Consider the following 16,917-nt stretch of genomic DNA (forward strand, 5'->3'; position numbering starts at 1 on the left):
CTGCATTGATATAATCAAAAAGTTTAAGAACGAGTTGGTTGCCATACGGTAGGTTTTGGACCTGTACAAAACCCGTGCCTAAGTCGACGTTTGTCTCTTCCTTTTTCTTTATTAAATCACTCTTTGCTATGTAAGTTTGTTATCCATTAAACATACCATATACTTTCTTTTATATGCATGTATTATCACCCTTTAGTCTAACTTTTCAATTAGTGTTCGATAAGAGTTGGGGAGATTGTCATCATTGTATGGATGCTCAACCTATGTTTTCATATCCGGTGGTTCATCCCAAAAACAAAATCACCAAGTAAAATTAGTAAATAGAATTTACAATACCATCTAAAACTACGTCGTGAGATCTAGTCACTGTTGATGACAATTTTCGATGCATCGTTATTACTACTTTAAATTTCTTCGCGACTTAATATTTTTCCTATTTTTAAGTTTGTAATTTCTAAAAAAATTATTTTTAAATTTTCAAGTCATGATTAGGCGCCACATCGCGGCTAATATGATAACAAAAAAAAGCCACGTCTGCAATTTTTTGACAACAAAATTAGACAGAGTTAAATGCATGAACTCGATTGTATTAATAAGACAATTTTTTTGGATTAATCAACTGGTCTGGCCGCCAACGTACCTCTAGATTTCGTTGCCGAGCAAGATTGTCCGTATAGATGGAGACAAGGGGTCAACGGAACGCACGCTGATCAGCTCGATCACACCAAGACACGGTCCGAGCAAAAAGGACTGAATTCTCTCAGAGCCCCACGCTATCTCTTCCTCCTCACCACTCTGCAGCGCATAAGCTCGCTCTCGCTCTCCCTCTCTTCGATGGACATTTCATTAACCTTCACTCCCCCCACCTCCCTCAGCCGCCATCGCCGCCTCCTTTCTCCCGCCGGGAGCAGCCGCCACCTCGCCGCCGCGAGATGTCGCCGCGGAAAGACGTCCGGCGAACTCCAGACGGCGGCCGGGCCCAACGGCCGGAGCGGGAGCCACGCGGCCTCCGTACCGGTCCACAAGGTCACCGTCCACGATCGGCAGCGAGGCGTTGTTCACGAGTTTTCGGTCCCTGAGGTGAGAATTCTGCGCAGAGGTAATGTAGACGGACAAATGCTTTCTTTCTGCCTCTAGCGATTAAGTCGTTAGGATCTCAGTCAGAGATAATGTAGAGCGAGCACATATGCATCCTGTGAATTGCTTCAGTGGCACTCTAATCGATCAAACTGACCTGCAAAACTTCGACTGAGTTTGTCTGCGAATTTCTTCATGACATTATATCTCCGGCTGCTTATTGCTCAACACAATCGAAGAGAAAAGGAAAAAAACGCGGGAGGTGCCAGGAAAGAGCATTATTTAGTGGCTTATTATCATGGTATCGGTTCTTCCTTGTCTAATGTCGGTGCATTTGAATCTGGATGCAGGATCAGTATATACTGCACACGGCTGAGTCTCAGAACGTCTCCCTTCCTTTCGCTTGCAGGCACGGTATTGGTTTGTGCTGTAATTTGAGAATATGTTGGTCCACTGTGCATAGATTGTGCATGGTGCAGATTTTGCTTTTAGTGTTCAGGACAAGCGTGGGAACGACCAGCATTTTACTCTACTAACAGTCCATATACTATTTTCCTATGATTTCCTTATTGTGGTCTTCAGCTTGTATCTCAATAGTATCACAGAATCCACTGAGCCGATGGACCAAATATGAGAAATTCGTCTTCTATTTTTCCAATTTTAGGAATGTAAGAACCTTGTTGAACAGAGTATAAAAGGTTCACAGCGAATGCTCCCTTGGTGAGCCAAAGAATGTAGTGTACATGCACCTACTATATGATATGCACCTTCAAGTTGCAACCTTGGCAAGAGCTGTCGGTTGCTGTTACGAGAAAATCAGTCCTTGCAAAACATGTCCTTTAATGTCGATGACTCCTAGATCAATGTGGTTGTCTCAATTGCTATGGACCACCCTTCTCATGCACTGGTCCTGCCTTTGGATCTCACCATTGTGTCACCGCTTTTTTGTAACCTGAAAATGACAAATAGAGAGGCCTATTTTGCTGGCTCGAGAAGCTTTTGGATTTTTATCATCTCATGCATTACTTTTACTATCTGAGTTACTACTGCTAGTGCTATAAGTATGTAGAAATACACAAACAAATTTGCTGAGAGCTACTGTGACAGGTTGTTGTACTAGCTGTGCCGTTCGAATAAAATCAGGACAAATCAGGCAGCCTGAAGCACTGGGGATTTCTGCTGAATTAAAGTCTAAGGTAATATATATTCGTATTCCGCTTGGTAAAAAACGACGGCTGGATGTGGACAGTTGCACATTTATGTGATACTAAGCTTCTCTTAGACTTCTGTAACCACATAGCATAGGACATCTATCTTGGTATTGGGAAGGGACACTTCTTTGAACCGTAGATTTTACCTACTGCTTCCCCTGTAGTTCATAGTAAGGACAATAACGGTAGCATCTTTTGATCCTGTGCAGTTAGATAGTAAAGAAATTCAGTTTAGGAAGGGGCGTGTTGTATTGACATCTGTAATGATACTGTTTTAGTGCCATGGACGGGACTGGTGGAATGGACTATGCAGGTCCTCTGGTTAATCTGCAGTTGGTCCAAACAATTCAGTTCCAGTTCCCAATTTGGTTTATCTAGCTGACCGGGAGGCTCCTTTGGCAAAGTGAATTTTTGGGAATTCACAGTTGTTTCTCATTAGATGTGATTCATTGACTGGGAAGAAATTTTACCTATCTGATGGTGATAGTCACAAAGATCAATAATCTGAAATTGAAGTAACCCACTGCTCAGTTGATGAAAGTGACAAAAGCTAACTTTCTGGTAAGTCTGGAGATATTGTTGGACTCTTGGAAGCAAATATGGCTTGATAAACACGTGGTTCATGACATACAAACTTAATTCCCTGACAGTTTGAAGTTTTGGTTGAAATCGGATAGGTTTTACATTCTTAGTTCTCTGAATATCTACTTATCAGAAGCTCAAATTCAGCTAACAAACCTTGTAGATGTGGGAGATATCATTTACTTGCCTATTCTGTTGTATGAAAGTTTTAACTTCTTAGATAATTTGTTCTTTCTTGGCAATCCAGGGGTATGCACTACTCTGTGTTGGCTTTCCTTCCTCTGATATTGAAGTAGAAACACAAGATGAAGATGAGGTAATGTGCTTAATGATGTCTATCCATATATCATCTACAAAAGGAGGTCTCTGGTTACGAGCTTACGATGTTCTGTAGAATAACACTCGCTACTTCGAGTTGAGTGTAACTTGTGCCCATAATTTGCGAGGGAGGCTGTACCTACTCGTGCACTATTTCGGAACCAATTTACTTCATTTGACAAGGATTAGATCTTTTCAGTTTAGTTTTTCCTCTCTTTGCTAGTAAAAAGTGTGCCATCACTTCTCCTTAAGGACTTGGTGCTTGGCTGGGGCATCATATCGCTTACACGCATTCTTTTAGCTCAAGTAAATGTTTTGCTCTTGGTAGAACCTTTTGGTCCAGAAACATGTCTAATCTGTGAATGTGATGAATTGGGAGGCATAGATTTTCATTCTGGATGAAGTAAATCTGTCAAAGAAGTTTGCCACAGATTTTTGTTCCTATTTTTGAAACGTCATTCATGTGACTCGCAGGTCTATTGGCTTCAATTTGGAAGATATTTTGCACGAGGACCTATTGTGAGTTCTAGATACCTTGTCATCAATACAAAACTTTACAGATTGAATGAGAAATGTAAAGATACGGAGTAGCAGTTAATTTTATAAAGCATCATACACCAACTGCCTAGGGAGGATTTGGGATGTTTAATGTTCTGTTCCTGAAACATTGCTTGTTTTTTCTGTTTGTGTTGCTGCAGGAAAGGGATGATTATGCTCTAGAGTTAGCAATGGGGGATGAATAAGCTGGCCAGATGCGCAATCAGAGACGATAGTTTGAGATGATTCCTCCTTTCCCGAGTTGGACTTTTTGCTTATGAAACATCATTCTATAAATAACAGTTAATTCTCTCAACAGTAGCCTACTGTACGCGCTCTTATTGTTGGCAAATGAGCTCTTATTATTGGCAAATGAGATGGTCTTCCATGGATACATTAGATGCAAAATATCCACAATCGATTGAATGATCTGCCGATGCATCCCAGGATGAAGCCATCGTGGTGTAGTCTATGAATCTGTTAGTATCATCCTGGAGGTTGTTCAGTTTGTTGTCCTAGCCTAGATCAAACTATTAAATAACAAAGGGTGATCATAATGGAAACACACGAGTGTGTGCACGAAAGCACGCAGCCTTGTCCAAGCACAACCACCCTTGCTGCACTACCCTCGCGCACGCTCATGCACTTATGCATGTGGACCCGAGCACTCACATGCTAAGTTAATCAAAGAATTGGGATTTACCATGACGGAAGATCACTAGAGGTTATCCCATTCATGCAATTGTATCCTCTAGCAATTTAATCAGTTCTCATAACCAGACCACTTAAACTTTGGCTCTTCATAGATATGGCATTTGCTAAAAATGTTACAAAGATCGGTCTGCTCTAAAGAAGAAGAAACTGTACAAGTAACATCAGGAGAGTGAATAGATGTAGCCCTTCACACGCAAACTCTTGCATCCTCGAGAAAAATACACATGAAGAGATATGAAATTGACAGTCATGGTGAATCAAATTAACTAATTTAAACAGGAATTTCCACCTGAGACATGGAACGTGTTATTTCGTCTAGACTGCTTTCTTAGAATGTAAGTCACTCACTCTTCGGGTTCATCAGTCGCAGCACCACGATTCCCATACACAATGGAGAAATAAAATCCCAAGGTTCTCAGTGTAAGGCCAGGAAACCTGTGAGAATTGTTCGGTCGAAAATCGATCTGGACGAATGGCCATCTCATTGCTTCTGCTGCTTCGCACTCCTCCCATCCGTCTCCAATCACGCAGAACTGGACATTGGGACCACCGAAACGCCCCTTAATCCACTCGAAACATTGGAGTTTCCCCACTTCCCATGAGCTGTACACTGAAAAAAACACAGTGCATTTCAACTCGCAATCCTGACCACAGCTATCTTAAAATCTACAAGACAACTCACAAGTTTTTTAGTAGAGTGTTGGAATTGTCACTTGTATATATGCCATCACCGGTCCAATAAATTGATAGATTGACATCAAGAGGACCAAGACCCATCACTTACCATCTCTGTGCTTTATCAAACTGTCAAAGCGAAAGAGCAAGCATTTTGCGAGGCTGGGTATCAATGATCCTGAGGTCACTAGAACGTTTATGCAATGAGAATTATTCCTTTCGGTCATCCCTTTGGCTGAGTCGGGAAACGGAATTGGGTCCTCCATCCCACTGGAACACTGATTCAGGAAGGACCTGGCTGCAGTCAGAATAAGGATGTTACCTTCAAAATAAGCATTTAAGACAACAAAGTAACGGTAGCAAGAAACCATACCTGAGGAAAGCCAACCGTCCGTGTACTCATCGGTCATTTGGTATAACTGATCCCACTTTTCTGTTATGTCTTGGTTAAAGATATTGTGCAGACCCTGAAATCCAAAAGAACTCTCTGAGTAGTACTACAACCGAGCAGGATCTCTATACTTCTACCCTTTCACGGCATTGATATTTAACAAGCTAAAGTTCTCTAGGACTTCATGAGGTTATATTGTTCCACACAACGACACAACTAAATTATCATGCATAGGATATTAGGATGCCTAACCCCCAACTTGATAAAATGATTACCGTATAGAGCAGTCTGACTAAGATCCGTCAATCATCCAAAGCAGTTTGAGAGTCTACACCTAAATGTAATGTTTTCCTGTGACATCCCGGTAAAGAAACTATTGCACTAAGACAGAGAGTGAACACGTGTACATCTATTCACGCATTGGATATGTCCACGGTCAATACCATTCTCTCAAATCTCATAACGTGAATCGGGATATGGGATTACATGCTGGCCTGCCTATATATAAGGGGAAACACGGATCATAATTAGAACAAGGCTTGCTTAAGCTGCATCACACTCGAAGAAGCTCGACTTTATATCAGAACAAGCATAAAAAACCAATTTAACCCAATAAAGATGGCTAAGGAACTAAGAAAATGTTATAGACAATACCTTTTCATACGCACAGGCTGCGGCTCTGAGTCTGTATGCTAGTTTCCTTTTATTCACATCATCTTTTGGAGGACCAAATCCATCTTGATCAAAGTCGTAATCAGAAAGATCTCGCCCATCGTCGAATTTGTTCAAAGAATCAAGAAAGGGCTCATTAAAGTTCTCGATCTACACGACCGAGATCTGATGTAAGTTGAAAGGAGCAACCGCGCCCGAGAAATGATGCCGATATTTGTTAGAATTCAGTATTATACATTTTTCCCTAACAGAACATGCCAAAAGAGAGTGGAAGCTCACTTGCTCATAATGGAAATAATTGTCGCACAGATCAAGTATGAGCTTCTCCCACATCTTGCCAATTTCTTTACCCTTCTCTACATCCTTGGAACCGCCGTGCGCCTCCGCATACGTCCCGTTTAGCAAAGACTTGAGCAGTATAAGAGTCTCATCCATGTCCCAAACATATACACTCACTTTGTGATCCTCGATCTTCGCATCTGTATTCTTGGCCCTTTTGCTAGGAAATCCAGATGTGTCATCCATAAATTCTGTCTGTTTCAACAATGAATTTGACAAATTTGAAATTTTCGGAGCCGAAGAGACCCTGACAATCAAAGGACCAAACACCAACTCATAAAGACATATCTGACATAAACAGAGCAACTTCATAGTTCATCAGCAAGCCTGAACAGCGGATTTTTTGCTGACCCATTGGTAAAGAAGGAAAAAAAAAAAAACAACCCCAGAAAAATCTGAAAAAGGGTAACATCTTTGCCTACCTCAAAACAGAGTTCGCCAGCATCATACAGAAAATACAAATAAGACACCCATTAAAGAACCGATCAATTTGAGTGCCAAAGCCTGAACCTTTTCGAGAAACGGCAGCGAAAAAGAGGCAACCGCATGACATTTCATCCACCCACCAAGATTGAGTAGGTCAAGATTACGCTAAGGCTCCAATTTTTACCTGTTTGGGTCGGTCACTGGCCAGTCCGATGGCGGAAACGCGTGCCCAGCTCAAATTACCTCCTTCGAGAGCTCTGACTTGTGAAATTTGGAGAGACTTCGTTTAGGGTCGGAAGCTGAACTTGAAGCGAAGCAAGGCGGTCCGGTCGTCACTTCGATGTTGGGGAGGTGGTCCTGGGCTATCGGGTTCGGGTTCGGGTCACTGAATGATTGGTTTCGGGTCTGGTCGTCACTCGTAACTCGTAAGGCGGTCTGGTCGTCACTCGTAACTTTGGCACCTGGGCTATCGGGTTCGGGTCACTGAATGATTTTATAAAGGAAAAATATAGATGAAGTTACTAAAAAAAGGAAAAAGAAAAGGAAAACAACTAGAATTATCAAATCCGGCCCGAACAATCGGCCCGATGGGCCGAGAGTTTTACCCAGAGCCCGCCCATTGAGCCCGCTCTTCCTCCTTAGAAACCTATATAAGTCTCGACCCAAACCGACTCATCTCCCTCTACCTGCCATTCTTTTCCCGCTCATGCTCTGTTCAAATCAACTGTCATCGCAAGATCGAGCCAGTCTCCAAGGTCACGCTGTCTCTCCAAACCCTACCCATTTCTCGATTTCACCTCTCTCTCTCGATCGTATGAACAATCCTCTGTTTTGGCAGTGACATCAACCGCACAAGCTCAATGGGTAAGAGTGCAAGAAACAAGCAAAAATCCAAGAACCGACGACAGCAGTCGCAGAACCCGCAACCCAAAACCCGCGATCAACCGGGTCAAGCGCCGAGCTCCATAACGGGGACCGGACCCAGCTCAACCCCTCAGAGCGGCTGTGAGGATGGTGCCAGCCGAATCCCGAGTTCCGATCCTAACTGGCTCCCAACCCCATCCCCTGCTATTGGCCCTTTGGCCGAGCGTTTCTCGCAAGAAGATTTCAAGAAGTTGCCGGAGATGCAACTGTTAGAGAAGATACTGCTGGGAGCTTTGGAGGAAAAGTACATAGAGGCATTGCGTAGGCTTGTGGAAATGGGGTATGATGAGGATGCCGCGCTGAAGGCGGTCCTGAGGAACGGGCATTGTTATGGGGACGAGGACGTGCTGTTGAATATATTCAATAACGCGCTCGCTTACTTGACTGGTGATTGCCGTAGTAGGAACCTGATTTTCGAGGCGAATGGGATCCTGTTCACAAGCTTGGCGCAAATGGCGGAGCACTCGCTGGGTTGCATGGTTCACGTGCTGCAACAGGTTCACCACAGTAGAAGGAAGGCGATGTGGTCTCTCGTTCTTTCCAAACTCCATATAGGTTTGGCAGTTGCAATGCCTCCATCTGAGGGGAATTGGGAATCGGATAGCAGTGACGAGGATGCAGTCGATGTTGATCTGCCACCGTGCTGTAGGTTCAACCGTTGTCTGGGGATTTGGTGGTTAGTAGAAGAGTCAGGGGTTCCTTCAGATATGTTAGCTGTCGGCAATGAACGGAACAAGCATCAGCCAAACGATGAAGAGCATTTGCAAAGCGATATCGAGGTCCCAGAGAGCTTTGGTTTGTCACCGGAACTGAAGTCAATGCTGAAAAAGAACGTAGCTAAGGTTGCTGCTGCTGTTCGGGCAAACTTGATGCAGAACTTCATGCACTCAAATGCTTCTGTGAAGGGGGATGCCCCGGCGGTTTCGCAGCCTGAAGCTTGTGGCGAGTCTAGTGTTTTGAGGTGCAAAGAGTGGGTGAACTCTGTGGCGGATACACTTCCTGGTAGACTTAGCAATTTAAATCTTGATGGGAATTTGGTTGGCTTGCCAGAAGAGAGAAAGGATGCCATTATTCTGCACTTGCAGAATCAAATTGAGGATCACGAGAGACAAGTGAAGGAGAGAGAGGCGTGGGCTCGCCAGAAGGCAGTTCAGGCAGATAAAAGCGTTGAAAGCGCTTTGCTGGAACTTGAGACTTTGAGAAAGGAGATGGCGGAGAGTCGTCATGTGTTGAAGAAAGGTAAACCGACTCTTGATGCGAGTACCAGGATGAAACTCTCTGATAAGGAAAGTGCTTTGAGGAAGATGGGTGCCCGAGCGGAGGCTACTCACGCAGCTATGACCCGGGTCGAGAATGAGAATGCCAAAATCAAGGCGGAAACGGAGGCTTTTAACCTGAGTGCGTCGGAATCTGCAAATGCCTGTCGGGAGGTTGCAAAGAGGGAAAAGAAGAACCAGAAGAAACTCTTGGCTTGTGAGAAACAGAAAGTCGAGTTACAAGAGTCAATTGCAGAGGAGAAACAGAAGATCACGGAGTTACAGCAGCAGTTGGTTGAGATACAGAAAGCCCAGAGGGAAGCTGAGGTCTGTTAAATTCATAGTCCAAGAGTACACAACTTATTGTGCCTGAATCTTTATCTGTAATTATGTTTGTTTGTGGTCTGGTCAGATATGATGTCTCTGATCATACTTGTTGAAGTTTAGCTTCTATATCTTTGAGTTCATACAACAGGGAATTTCATGTCTATCTGGCAATTCATCGGCAAGTTGGACATAGAATGAATTCAGTACTGTGATAAGAGGACCTGCTTCTATATTTTGATGGGTCTGAGACAAGATGACCAGTGGAAGGCATGAGTAATCTGTAGATATCTGATGTTAGCAAGTTATGATTGGTTTTTCGTGCATTGTCGACAACCTATGAAGCAGTCCTGTTGTTTTCTGATGCTGTAGAAGGAAAAAGAGGGAACTGTCAATATACTAATCATGAGATAGCATTCCAAATCTACCTTGACATTGTCAGACATTTCTTAGCTGATCCGTTTCTTTTATCACATTAAGTTGTCATGATCATTATCAGGAGATTCTGTGCTCAAGAAGTATATCCTTTTTAGCTTAATGTGAAACATCTTCAAGGGAACGAAAAGAATATTCGATTGAGCTTAACCGGCAATTTCTCTTGATTACTTTTGTGGCAATCAGAGAACATCTGGTTTTTGCCCATCCGATACTCTTATGCATCTGGAAATTAGCTAGAGCTATAACATTTTTCATGTCAGTCTGTTTCTTTTAGAATTTCCTTGTTTGTGATCGACGTCCTATCCATCTTATTGAACTGCAGACGAAGTGGAGGCAGGCAGCAGATGCAAAAGAGCTTGCCAATGCACAGCTGAAGGAAGAAAAGCGAGCATTGGAAGCAGCAAAGGCCGACAGTAAGAAAAGGCTAGAAGATCTGCGCTTAAGAACAGAGACAGAGATGAAGCTATACAGGGACAAAGTCCTGAGACTGGAGCAAGAGCTTTCAGATCTAAAAATAGCGGCTGGGAACACCGAAGCAACACCTATGCATGAGTTGGACGTACAGGATCATAGAAAATGCATAATCTGCTGGAAAAATGAAGTCCGCATTCTCTTCTTGCCATGTGCCCATGAGGTTCTGTGTGCCGACTGCAGCGACAAATACGGGTATAAGGAGAAAGTCTTATGTCCTATGTGCCAAGTTCCAATTGAAGAGGCGATCCGGGTCTTTGGAGGTAGCTTGAAATAATCGATGCCTTTGTCTGCATTTGTCCCATTTGGTCCTTGTTACTGAGCAGGTCTCAAATAATCTTTCTGGAACTGGATCAACAATGTCAAAGGTGTATATAGCTGTAAAGTGATACTAGAGTTACTCAGTCTAGCTTACAAAGTGACGTTACAGATTCTAATCTGGGTGAACCCTAGGAATTCCCCCTTTGAACAAATTTTTGTATGCTTAGCATTGTTGTTGGTGTTAATAGGAAGCAGCCTTCTCCAGGCCTGCTCCATGAGATTGAAATGTGGGAGTTACGCTGCAATTTGTCAGCAAAAATTTCAGACAAGTTTTTCAAGCAACCTTACAATTACAACGAACGACATTATCTAATTAAAGGAACTCAGATGGCGATTACGTTACGCCATGGCAGTTATGCAAATTAGTCTAGCTAGCATGTCAAGTATATTATATTTCTTTTGACAGTAGCTGAAGGAACGTCGTTTTGCCGTCTCTCGGCTTTGCATGCATCTGTACTGTTTATCGAATTAGTAAACACCAATAACCAACCTATGCAAATTCCTTTCATGGTTCCTTGGACGTTTTGTCATCCAGCCAACAACAGGTTCAGACAATCTAACGGTCCATGAGACACCCTCTTCAAATCTCATATTTGAGACTGGTCTGTTCAATATTGCCAGAAAATGCAAGTTACTACTTTGCCACCATCTTGGTTTGCTCTTTTGTATTATACAGAGCCACCATCTTGGTATCCTCTTTTGTCTTGTACAGAGTCAGAGTGCGAGTAGTTTCTATATAAATACCTTCATCTGATTCATTTTCTTGCATCCAGTCACTTTCATGCTTCTTGTTCTTGTGGTGACCTATGTGCAATTCGCGGAGGTTGAAGCACAGAGTTGCTGTGCAAGCCAGAGGGAGGGAACCGCTGCCCGGCCAATGCCACACGGGTGTCGAGTCGGATTGTTGCATCGAAGGCAAAATGTACCCCGTTTATCGGTTTTCGCCGCTGGTGTCTTGCCACACTAGAGCCCACCTCACTCTTAATAGCTTTGAGAAGGGAAAAGACGGAGGAGGTCCCTCGGAATGCTACAAGAAGTACCATTCTGACGATTTACCAATTGTGGTACTGTCCACGGGGCTGGTTCGACAACATGAGCAGGTGTCACCACAACATAACCATTAACGGCAACGGGAGGAGCGTGGTGGCCGTGGTCGTTGATGAGTGCGACTCGACTTTGGGGTGTGCCCCGGACCATGATTATCAACCTCCGTGTGATTACGACATCGTTGATGCATCTAGAGCCGTGTGGGAAGCCTTGGGCGTGCCTAAAGACAACTGGGGATGGATGGACATAACATGATCTGATGCTTAAGGCTAGTTTTTCCATCTAAAGAAAATATTATGTCGGTCAAGTTGTTGTCTTCGCGTTGTTCTTGGTTTTTTCGCAGTTTCTGTTGTGTGTGGGGGCTTATGGCAGTGTAATTATTTAATGTACCTTATGTAATGTAAATTAGAGAAATCAAGTGGTCCCCATCATCTAGATGTGGTAACTCGTGTCGCATCGATTTGTGTCGGCTTCGAGTTGATTGTTACCGGCCCGTGTCCTATTCGAATTTCCCTTCCTGAAACCTCCGTGGCAGCTTCATATTGAGTCCCATTATTTTTCAGGTCAGAAATTGCAACTCCCGACCTCCAAATGTTTTCCCTGTTGCTCGATAAATCTAGTGGCTGTGCCAGAGCTAGATTTCAAAAATTTTGTGAGGCCAATGCAAGTGCCACATGGTACAACCTGAGCTTCCTGTTCGTTAGGCTATGCCAGTGCACGGGATTGTCTGATTCTTGCATACCAGAACATTGCATTTCAAAAGATGAAGCAACTAGCTGTCTTAAGGAAGTCACAGACAGCGTTGAAAAATGTTTTCGAGGGTGTTTGATGTTAGGTCAGCGATCCAAGGTCTCTCCCTTTTCGTGTCTTTCCTTTTCTACCAAGTTGCAAAAACTTTTCTCAGATCTTTTTGCATGGGGCTTTTTTAGCTCGTGACTCTTCCCAAGTGTGTGCATCATTGCAGCTGGGCGGTTCCAGTTGTCTCTGTCCTTCACCATCTCCAGTCTTCAACGTTGCTGCACTTTTTATTGTTGTTGGTCAAAGCGCAAAGACATCGATTTCGCAACGCAAACTCATGTACAGCAGAATTATCTTAGCTAAGAAGACAAGATTAGAAGCGAAAATGAAGAAACCCCACTGAGAAAATTCGGCAAAAAGGCGCCGACAACATGATATTAAATAATATTAACATGCATGATAACAAATGGAATCTCCAATATCAAAGTTTAAGCTGAGATCATGTGCTTCTTCAGGAGGTACTAATTCGATTGTTCGCACAAACTGCATGTTCTTCTGTGGCACAACCTTGCTTTTGCTAATTCTTGTGCATGACTGTGATGGAGCATAAAAAGAGGTCTAATATTGCTTCTCTTTTCTTGAACGCCTTTTCCGGATTCAATAGGGCTCCGACCTTATTACTCTAATTAAATCCTACACAGAAAAGCAACAAAAGTGTGAAAGCATGAGGAAAACAGAAAAAGAAGTTCTCCGTGCCATGAACCGGATTCAGTTAAAGATTGGTGGGGCGGCATTTGTTATGAGAGGTTGCGATTTTCAATACACTAACATTTCTGATGACGCGAATGACTAATGCTTTCAAAGTCGCATATTTCTTTTATTAAGCATGCTTACCGAGTTCCCATGCCTTAGGGTTACCCATCACCGGACACTCGTTTTTGCCGTGAGGATTGGTGAGCAAATCTGCCTACGTTGCGGGTAGTGTGCTGTTCCCATAAAGTTATATGGATTTTCTTCTTGCATTTGACTTCTAGCCGAAATGAAAGCTACCATCTTTAATAGTCTGAAAAACTTTAGTGGGGAGAGACATGTGAATTCCAGGTAGAGCATCAATCTCTTTGAGTCTCTCTTTCCCTCCTTACCTCAACCTCTCAATAAATAACTCTACCATGGCAGAGAAGACAAGGAGGAGTTTGCCACCAGAAGCCCAACCTCCCTAATATCAAACCAAAAGTGGAATGTGCCTGCATGATCCCACTGCCTATTACTGAATCACACATAAACTTCCTGAGAGAATCAGAACCATTCTCACATTTTGCGCTGTTATGTCTATCTTTCTCAGAATAACTCTAGCTTCAATTGATCATACACTCCAGAAGATATTCTCTAAAGTTCATGCAGGCAAGGATATGGCGGCGTCTGCAGACCGTGAGGCTTCAGGGAAAGTTGTAGAGAACGCTCATGAGGAGAGGTTTTCTGGAAAATATGTTGAGAAAATCAAGAGGCTTCCAGAGAAAATCTGGGGGATGATGTGGAAAGTGGGTAAGGAAGATCCCAGGAGGTTCATCCATGCTTTGAAAGTTGGGTCATCTTTGACATTGGTCTCTTTGTTGTACTTGGTGGAGCCGTTGTTTAAAGGGATCGGCCAAAATGCCATTTGGGCTGTGATGACTGTGGTCGTGGTGCTGGAGTTCACTGCAGGTTGATAGCTAGAATTTTCCAGTTCCTTCGGATTTGTAATGAGATTGTTTTAGCCTAACCGATCATTTTATTTCCCTCATTGACAGGTGCAACTTTGTGCAAGGGACTTAATAGAGGATTGGGCACTCTTTTGGCAGGGTCTTTGGCATTTCTAATTGAGTATGTTACAACGAATTCTGGTCAAGTTCTTCGAGCCGTTTTCATTGGAGGCGCAGTTTTTCTGATTGGTAATTTTTGTCACTCTCTAGTGATGAAACAAATTGTGTTATCCATTTGCAAATTCCTCTCCAAACACCATGGTCAGATTTTCTCATCACGAGTCTGCTTACAACTTTTCTGCCCTTTGTTGCAATATTTACAGGAGCTACAGCTACCTACATAAGGTTCTTTCCGTATATAAAGAAGAACTTTGACTACGGAGTCGTGATATTCCTTTTGACGTTTAATTTGATCACAGTGTCGAGCTATCGCGTTCAAAATGTGTTGAAGATAGCCCACGAGCGCCTCTCCACCATTGCCATTGGGTGCGCCATCTGCCTTTTCATGGCTCTGTTGATATTTCCCAACTGGTCAGGGGAAGATCTGCATAATTCTACTGTATCCAAGCTAGAAGGCCTGGCAAGATCAATTGAAGGTAATTGGGACACCTCTTATCCTTTTGCGTTGATGCGCTAACAAACACGTACTCTTCAGCACAAATAACTGAAATTAGACTTTAGTCATAATTATAAGAAGTGTGGTTGACCTTTCTGATCGAGTAAATATTGCTTGCAGCATGTGTTAATGAATATTTCAGTGAGGTGAAGCCAGCAGAAGAGGGGAACGAACCAACGGAGGATCGCATATACAAGGGTTATAAGGCCATCTTGGACTCCAAGACTAGTGATGAGACTCTGGTAATGGTCTTTCAAGGAAACTATATTGATCTTGGATTGACATGAATAAGATGAGACTTTACACGACTATGTGCCGTGAAATTTTCAGGCACTACATGCAAGTTGGGAACCGAGGCGTAAAAGACACTGTTATATCTCCCCTTGGAAGCAATACATTAAATTGGGAGCCGTTCTGCGCCACTTTGGTTACACAGTCGTCGCACTACATGGATGTTTGAGAACAGAAATACAGGTATCCTTCAATATGATCACTATTGTCCACCAATGTAGACACCAACCTGGTTATTAATAGGAGCAGTTTGCAGGTGTTACTTCAATCCTTATCAGATACAAGGTCACTTTTTAACTTTTTTTGCTCCAACACCATTATAGATAGTTGACCTGCAAAAGTTATTGCTTTCTTCTGTGAAGTTACCTTCCCTTGATCAGTGAAACTTTAACCAATTTCCGAGGAAATGAGACGTATGAGCGACCCTCGATGTATTCGTCACACATTAAGAAGTGTTAGGAGGAAGTTTTCACTATTGAGATAAAGCATGCCTTTCTAGGTATAATTTTTCTGCTCTTATAAGCAGATTGCAATTTTCACTTCATAATTATTCCCAGATCCGTTTACTTGAAATAGTACCAGAGGAACAATAGCAGATCTCCAATTTGTCACATTCATGAGAAAAGAGACAAAGATACTATGTTCCTTGTTATTCTCTAGAACTATGGTCCTGTCAATGCATATTGTACGTTGCGATTCTTGTAGTGAACACAGTTTCATGATTCTGAGGATATCTGGCGGAGGACTAATCTAAATAGTCTTTGGTCTGTTGATTTCTAGACCCCGCTTGCAGTTCGTGCACTCTTCAAGGACCCATGCATTAGACTCGCCAAGGAGGTACAAAAGGTCTTGATGGAGCTCGCCGACAGCGTGAGGCACCGCCGCCAGTGCTCACCCGAGATACTGTCCGATCATCTCCACGAGGCCTTGCAAGACCTAAACATCGCAATCAAATCCCAACCGAGGCTCTTCCTAGGTTCAAATGATAACCAAACATCGAACATGCTTGCCCTGGCAGCTGCACAGGCCAGCCAAAAGAACCACAAAGTCTCATTACCCAGTGTAAAGACGGACAGTTCTGCCTTACTGGAGTGGAGGACCAAAAGGGCTTCCGAGCAATCGAGGGAGAATGAGAGGAAGTGCCTGAGGCCGCAGCTGAGCAAGATTGCCATCACGAGCCTGGAGTTCTCGGAGGCTCTCCCATTTGCAGCTTTCGCCGCCCTGCTGGTCGAGACGGTCGCAAGGCTCGACCTAGTGATCGAGGAAGTCGAGGAATTGGGACAGGTTGCATGCTTTAAAGAGTTTAGACCCGACGATCAGATCTCTATCACTTGCGAGCGCCTTCCCGTGGATGTCTATCACAATCATTTGCCTTCCCATGGAGCAGAATAGTTAGACGGTCATTAAGACGGAGACGCATAGAAAATTACGTATTAGAGAGCTGGCCATGGATGATTTGGCTTGGTATCATATCTTTACCTAGAGTGAGATTCATTTATTGGGATCATGTTCTTCGTGGATCACTGATATTGAAAACCTTTTCATTAGCACGGAGTGCCTAGAGAAACTATTTCGGGGGAACGCGGTTGCTTTCACCTGGCAAAACGTCCGACAATTCTAAATCTACCTTATTTTTTAAATGTATCGATCACTCATAATCAACTAGATAACAAAGTTTGTCGATCCTATTACGGGTTCGCACTTGGGTGCACCCTGTTAGGTCCTCGGTGAGCATGGTCATGGATTAATCTAATCACGTCATGTCGATGCTAGCAATTAATCTAATCCGTCATAATTGGTGATAGATGGG

The 16,917-nt window shown here is 43.3% G+C and overlaps 4 protein-coding genes across 6 annotated transcripts; 3 read left to right on the forward strand and 1 right to left on the reverse strand.

Annotated features, from left to right (window-relative positions):
* The first annotated feature begins 699 nt into the window (after positions 1 to 699).
* LOC115743075 (ferredoxin C 2, chloroplastic) lies at positions 700 to 4,041 on the forward strand. The gene is made up of 6 exons (XM_030677672.2): positions 700 to 1,080; positions 1,428 to 1,491; positions 2,185 to 2,273; positions 3,118 to 3,186; positions 3,663 to 3,707; positions 3,887 to 4,041. Exons 1-6 carry the CDS (start codon positions 835 to 837, stop codon positions 3,929 to 3,931), a joined length of 558 nt encoding a protein of 185 aa, XP_030533532.1. The 5' UTR covers positions 700 to 834; the 3' UTR covers positions 3,932 to 4,041.
* Positions 4,042 to 4,498: 457 nt separating this feature from the next.
* Positions 4,499 to 7,305, reverse strand: LOC115743074 (eyes absent homolog). 3 transcript variants are annotated; one of them, XM_030677669.2, is made up of 6 exons: positions 7,127 to 7,305; positions 6,457 to 6,711; positions 6,160 to 6,327; positions 5,488 to 5,581; positions 5,224 to 5,412; positions 4,499 to 5,049 (listed from the first exon to the last, which is right to left on the reverse strand). In XM_030677669.2, exons 2-6 carry the CDS (start codon positions 6,700 to 6,702, stop codon positions 4,784 to 4,786), a joined length of 963 nt encoding a protein of 320 aa, XP_030533529.1. In that variant the 5' UTR covers positions 6,703 to 6,711; positions 7,127 to 7,305; the 3' UTR covers positions 4,499 to 4,783. The 3 variants fall into 3 exon arrangements, with proteins under 3 accessions (XP_030533529.1, XP_048132134.1, XP_030533528.1); XM_048276177.1 differs by having other exon boundaries at positions 6,457 to 6,714; XM_030677668.2 differs by having other exon boundaries at positions 6,457 to 6,763.
* A 342-nt stretch (positions 7,306 to 7,647) lies between these two features.
* Positions 7,648 to 10,778, forward strand: LOC115743041 (MND1-interacting protein 1-like). Its single transcript, XM_030677629.2, has 2 exons — positions 7,648 to 9,449; positions 10,207 to 10,778. The coding sequence occupies exons 1-2, from the start codon at positions 7,803 to 7,805 to the stop codon at positions 10,630 to 10,632; spliced, it is 2,073 nt and encodes a 690-aa protein (XP_030533489.1). The 5' UTR covers positions 7,648 to 7,802; the 3' UTR covers positions 10,633 to 10,778.
* A 2,880-nt stretch (positions 10,779 to 13,658) lies between these two features.
* Positions 13,659 to 16,616, forward strand: LOC115733966 (aluminum-activated malate transporter 12-like). Its single transcript, XM_048276096.1, has 6 exons — positions 13,659 to 14,162; positions 14,249 to 14,389; positions 14,524 to 14,796; positions 14,937 to 15,058; positions 15,147 to 15,290; positions 15,888 to 16,616. Exons 1-6 carry the CDS (start codon positions 13,787 to 13,789, stop codon positions 16,497 to 16,499), a joined length of 1,668 nt encoding a protein of 555 aa, XP_048132053.1. The 5' UTR covers positions 13,659 to 13,786; the 3' UTR covers positions 16,500 to 16,616.
* Positions 16,617 to 16,917: the final 301 nt, after the last annotated feature.

This window comes from Rhodamnia argentea, chromosome 3, assembly GCF_020921035.1.
Source record: "Rhodamnia argentea isolate NSW1041297 chromosome 3, ASM2092103v1, whole genome shotgun sequence".
Lineage (NCBI taxonomy): Eukaryota > Viridiplantae > Streptophyta > Magnoliopsida > Myrtales > Myrtaceae > Rhodamnia > Rhodamnia argentea.

What these genes read in the sequence shown, in the direction of transcription:
- LOC115743075 (XM_030677672.2), top strand. Translation starts at nt 835, where the DNA reads ATGGACATTTCATTAACCTTCACTCCCCCCACCTCCCTCAGCCGCCAT. An exon ending in CTGCTGAATTAAAGTCTAAG is followed by an intron (nt 2,274 to 3,117) that starts GTAATATATATT and finishes TTGGCAATCCAG; the next exon opens with GGGTATGCACTACTCTGTGT. An exon ending in AAACACAAGATGAAGATGAG is followed by an intron (nt 3,187 to 3,662) that starts GTAATGTGCTTA and finishes TGTGACTCGCAG; the next exon opens with GTCTATTGGCTTCAATTTGG.
- LOC115743074 (XM_030677669.2), bottom strand. Translation starts at nt 6,702, where the DNA reads ATGGATGACACATCTGGATTTCCTAGCAAAAGGGCCAAGAATACAGAT. An exon ending in GGACGGTTGGCTTTCCTCAG is followed by an intron (nt 5,413 to 5,487) that starts GTATGGTTTCTT and finishes TTCTGACTGCAG; the next exon opens with CCAGGTCCTTCCTGAATCAG. An exon ending in TTTGATAAAGCACAGAGATG is followed by an intron (nt 5,050 to 5,223) that starts GTAAGTGATGGG and finishes TGTTTTTTTCAG; the next exon opens with TGTACAGCTCATGGGAAGTG.
- LOC115743041 (XM_030677629.2), top strand. Translation starts at nt 7,803, where the DNA reads ATGGGTAAGAGTGCAAGAAACAAGCAAAAATCCAAGAACCGACGACAG. An exon ending in AAGCCCAGAGGGAAGCTGAG is followed by an intron (nt 9,450 to 10,206) that starts GTCTGTTAAATT and finishes ATTGAACTGCAG; the next exon opens with ACGAAGTGGAGGCAGGCAGC.
- LOC115733966 (XM_048276096.1), top strand. Translation starts at nt 13,787, where the DNA reads ATGTCTATCTTTCTCAGAATAACTCTAGCTTCAATTGATCATACACTC. An exon ending in GGTGCTGGAGTTCACTGCAG is followed by an intron (nt 14,163 to 14,248) that starts GTTGATAGCTAG and finishes CCTCATTGACAG; the next exon opens with GTGCAACTTTGTGCAAGGGA. An exon ending in CCTGGCAAGATCAATTGAAG is followed by an intron (nt 14,797 to 14,936) that starts GTAATTGGGACA and finishes TATTGCTTGCAG; the next exon opens with CATGTGTTAATGAATATTTC.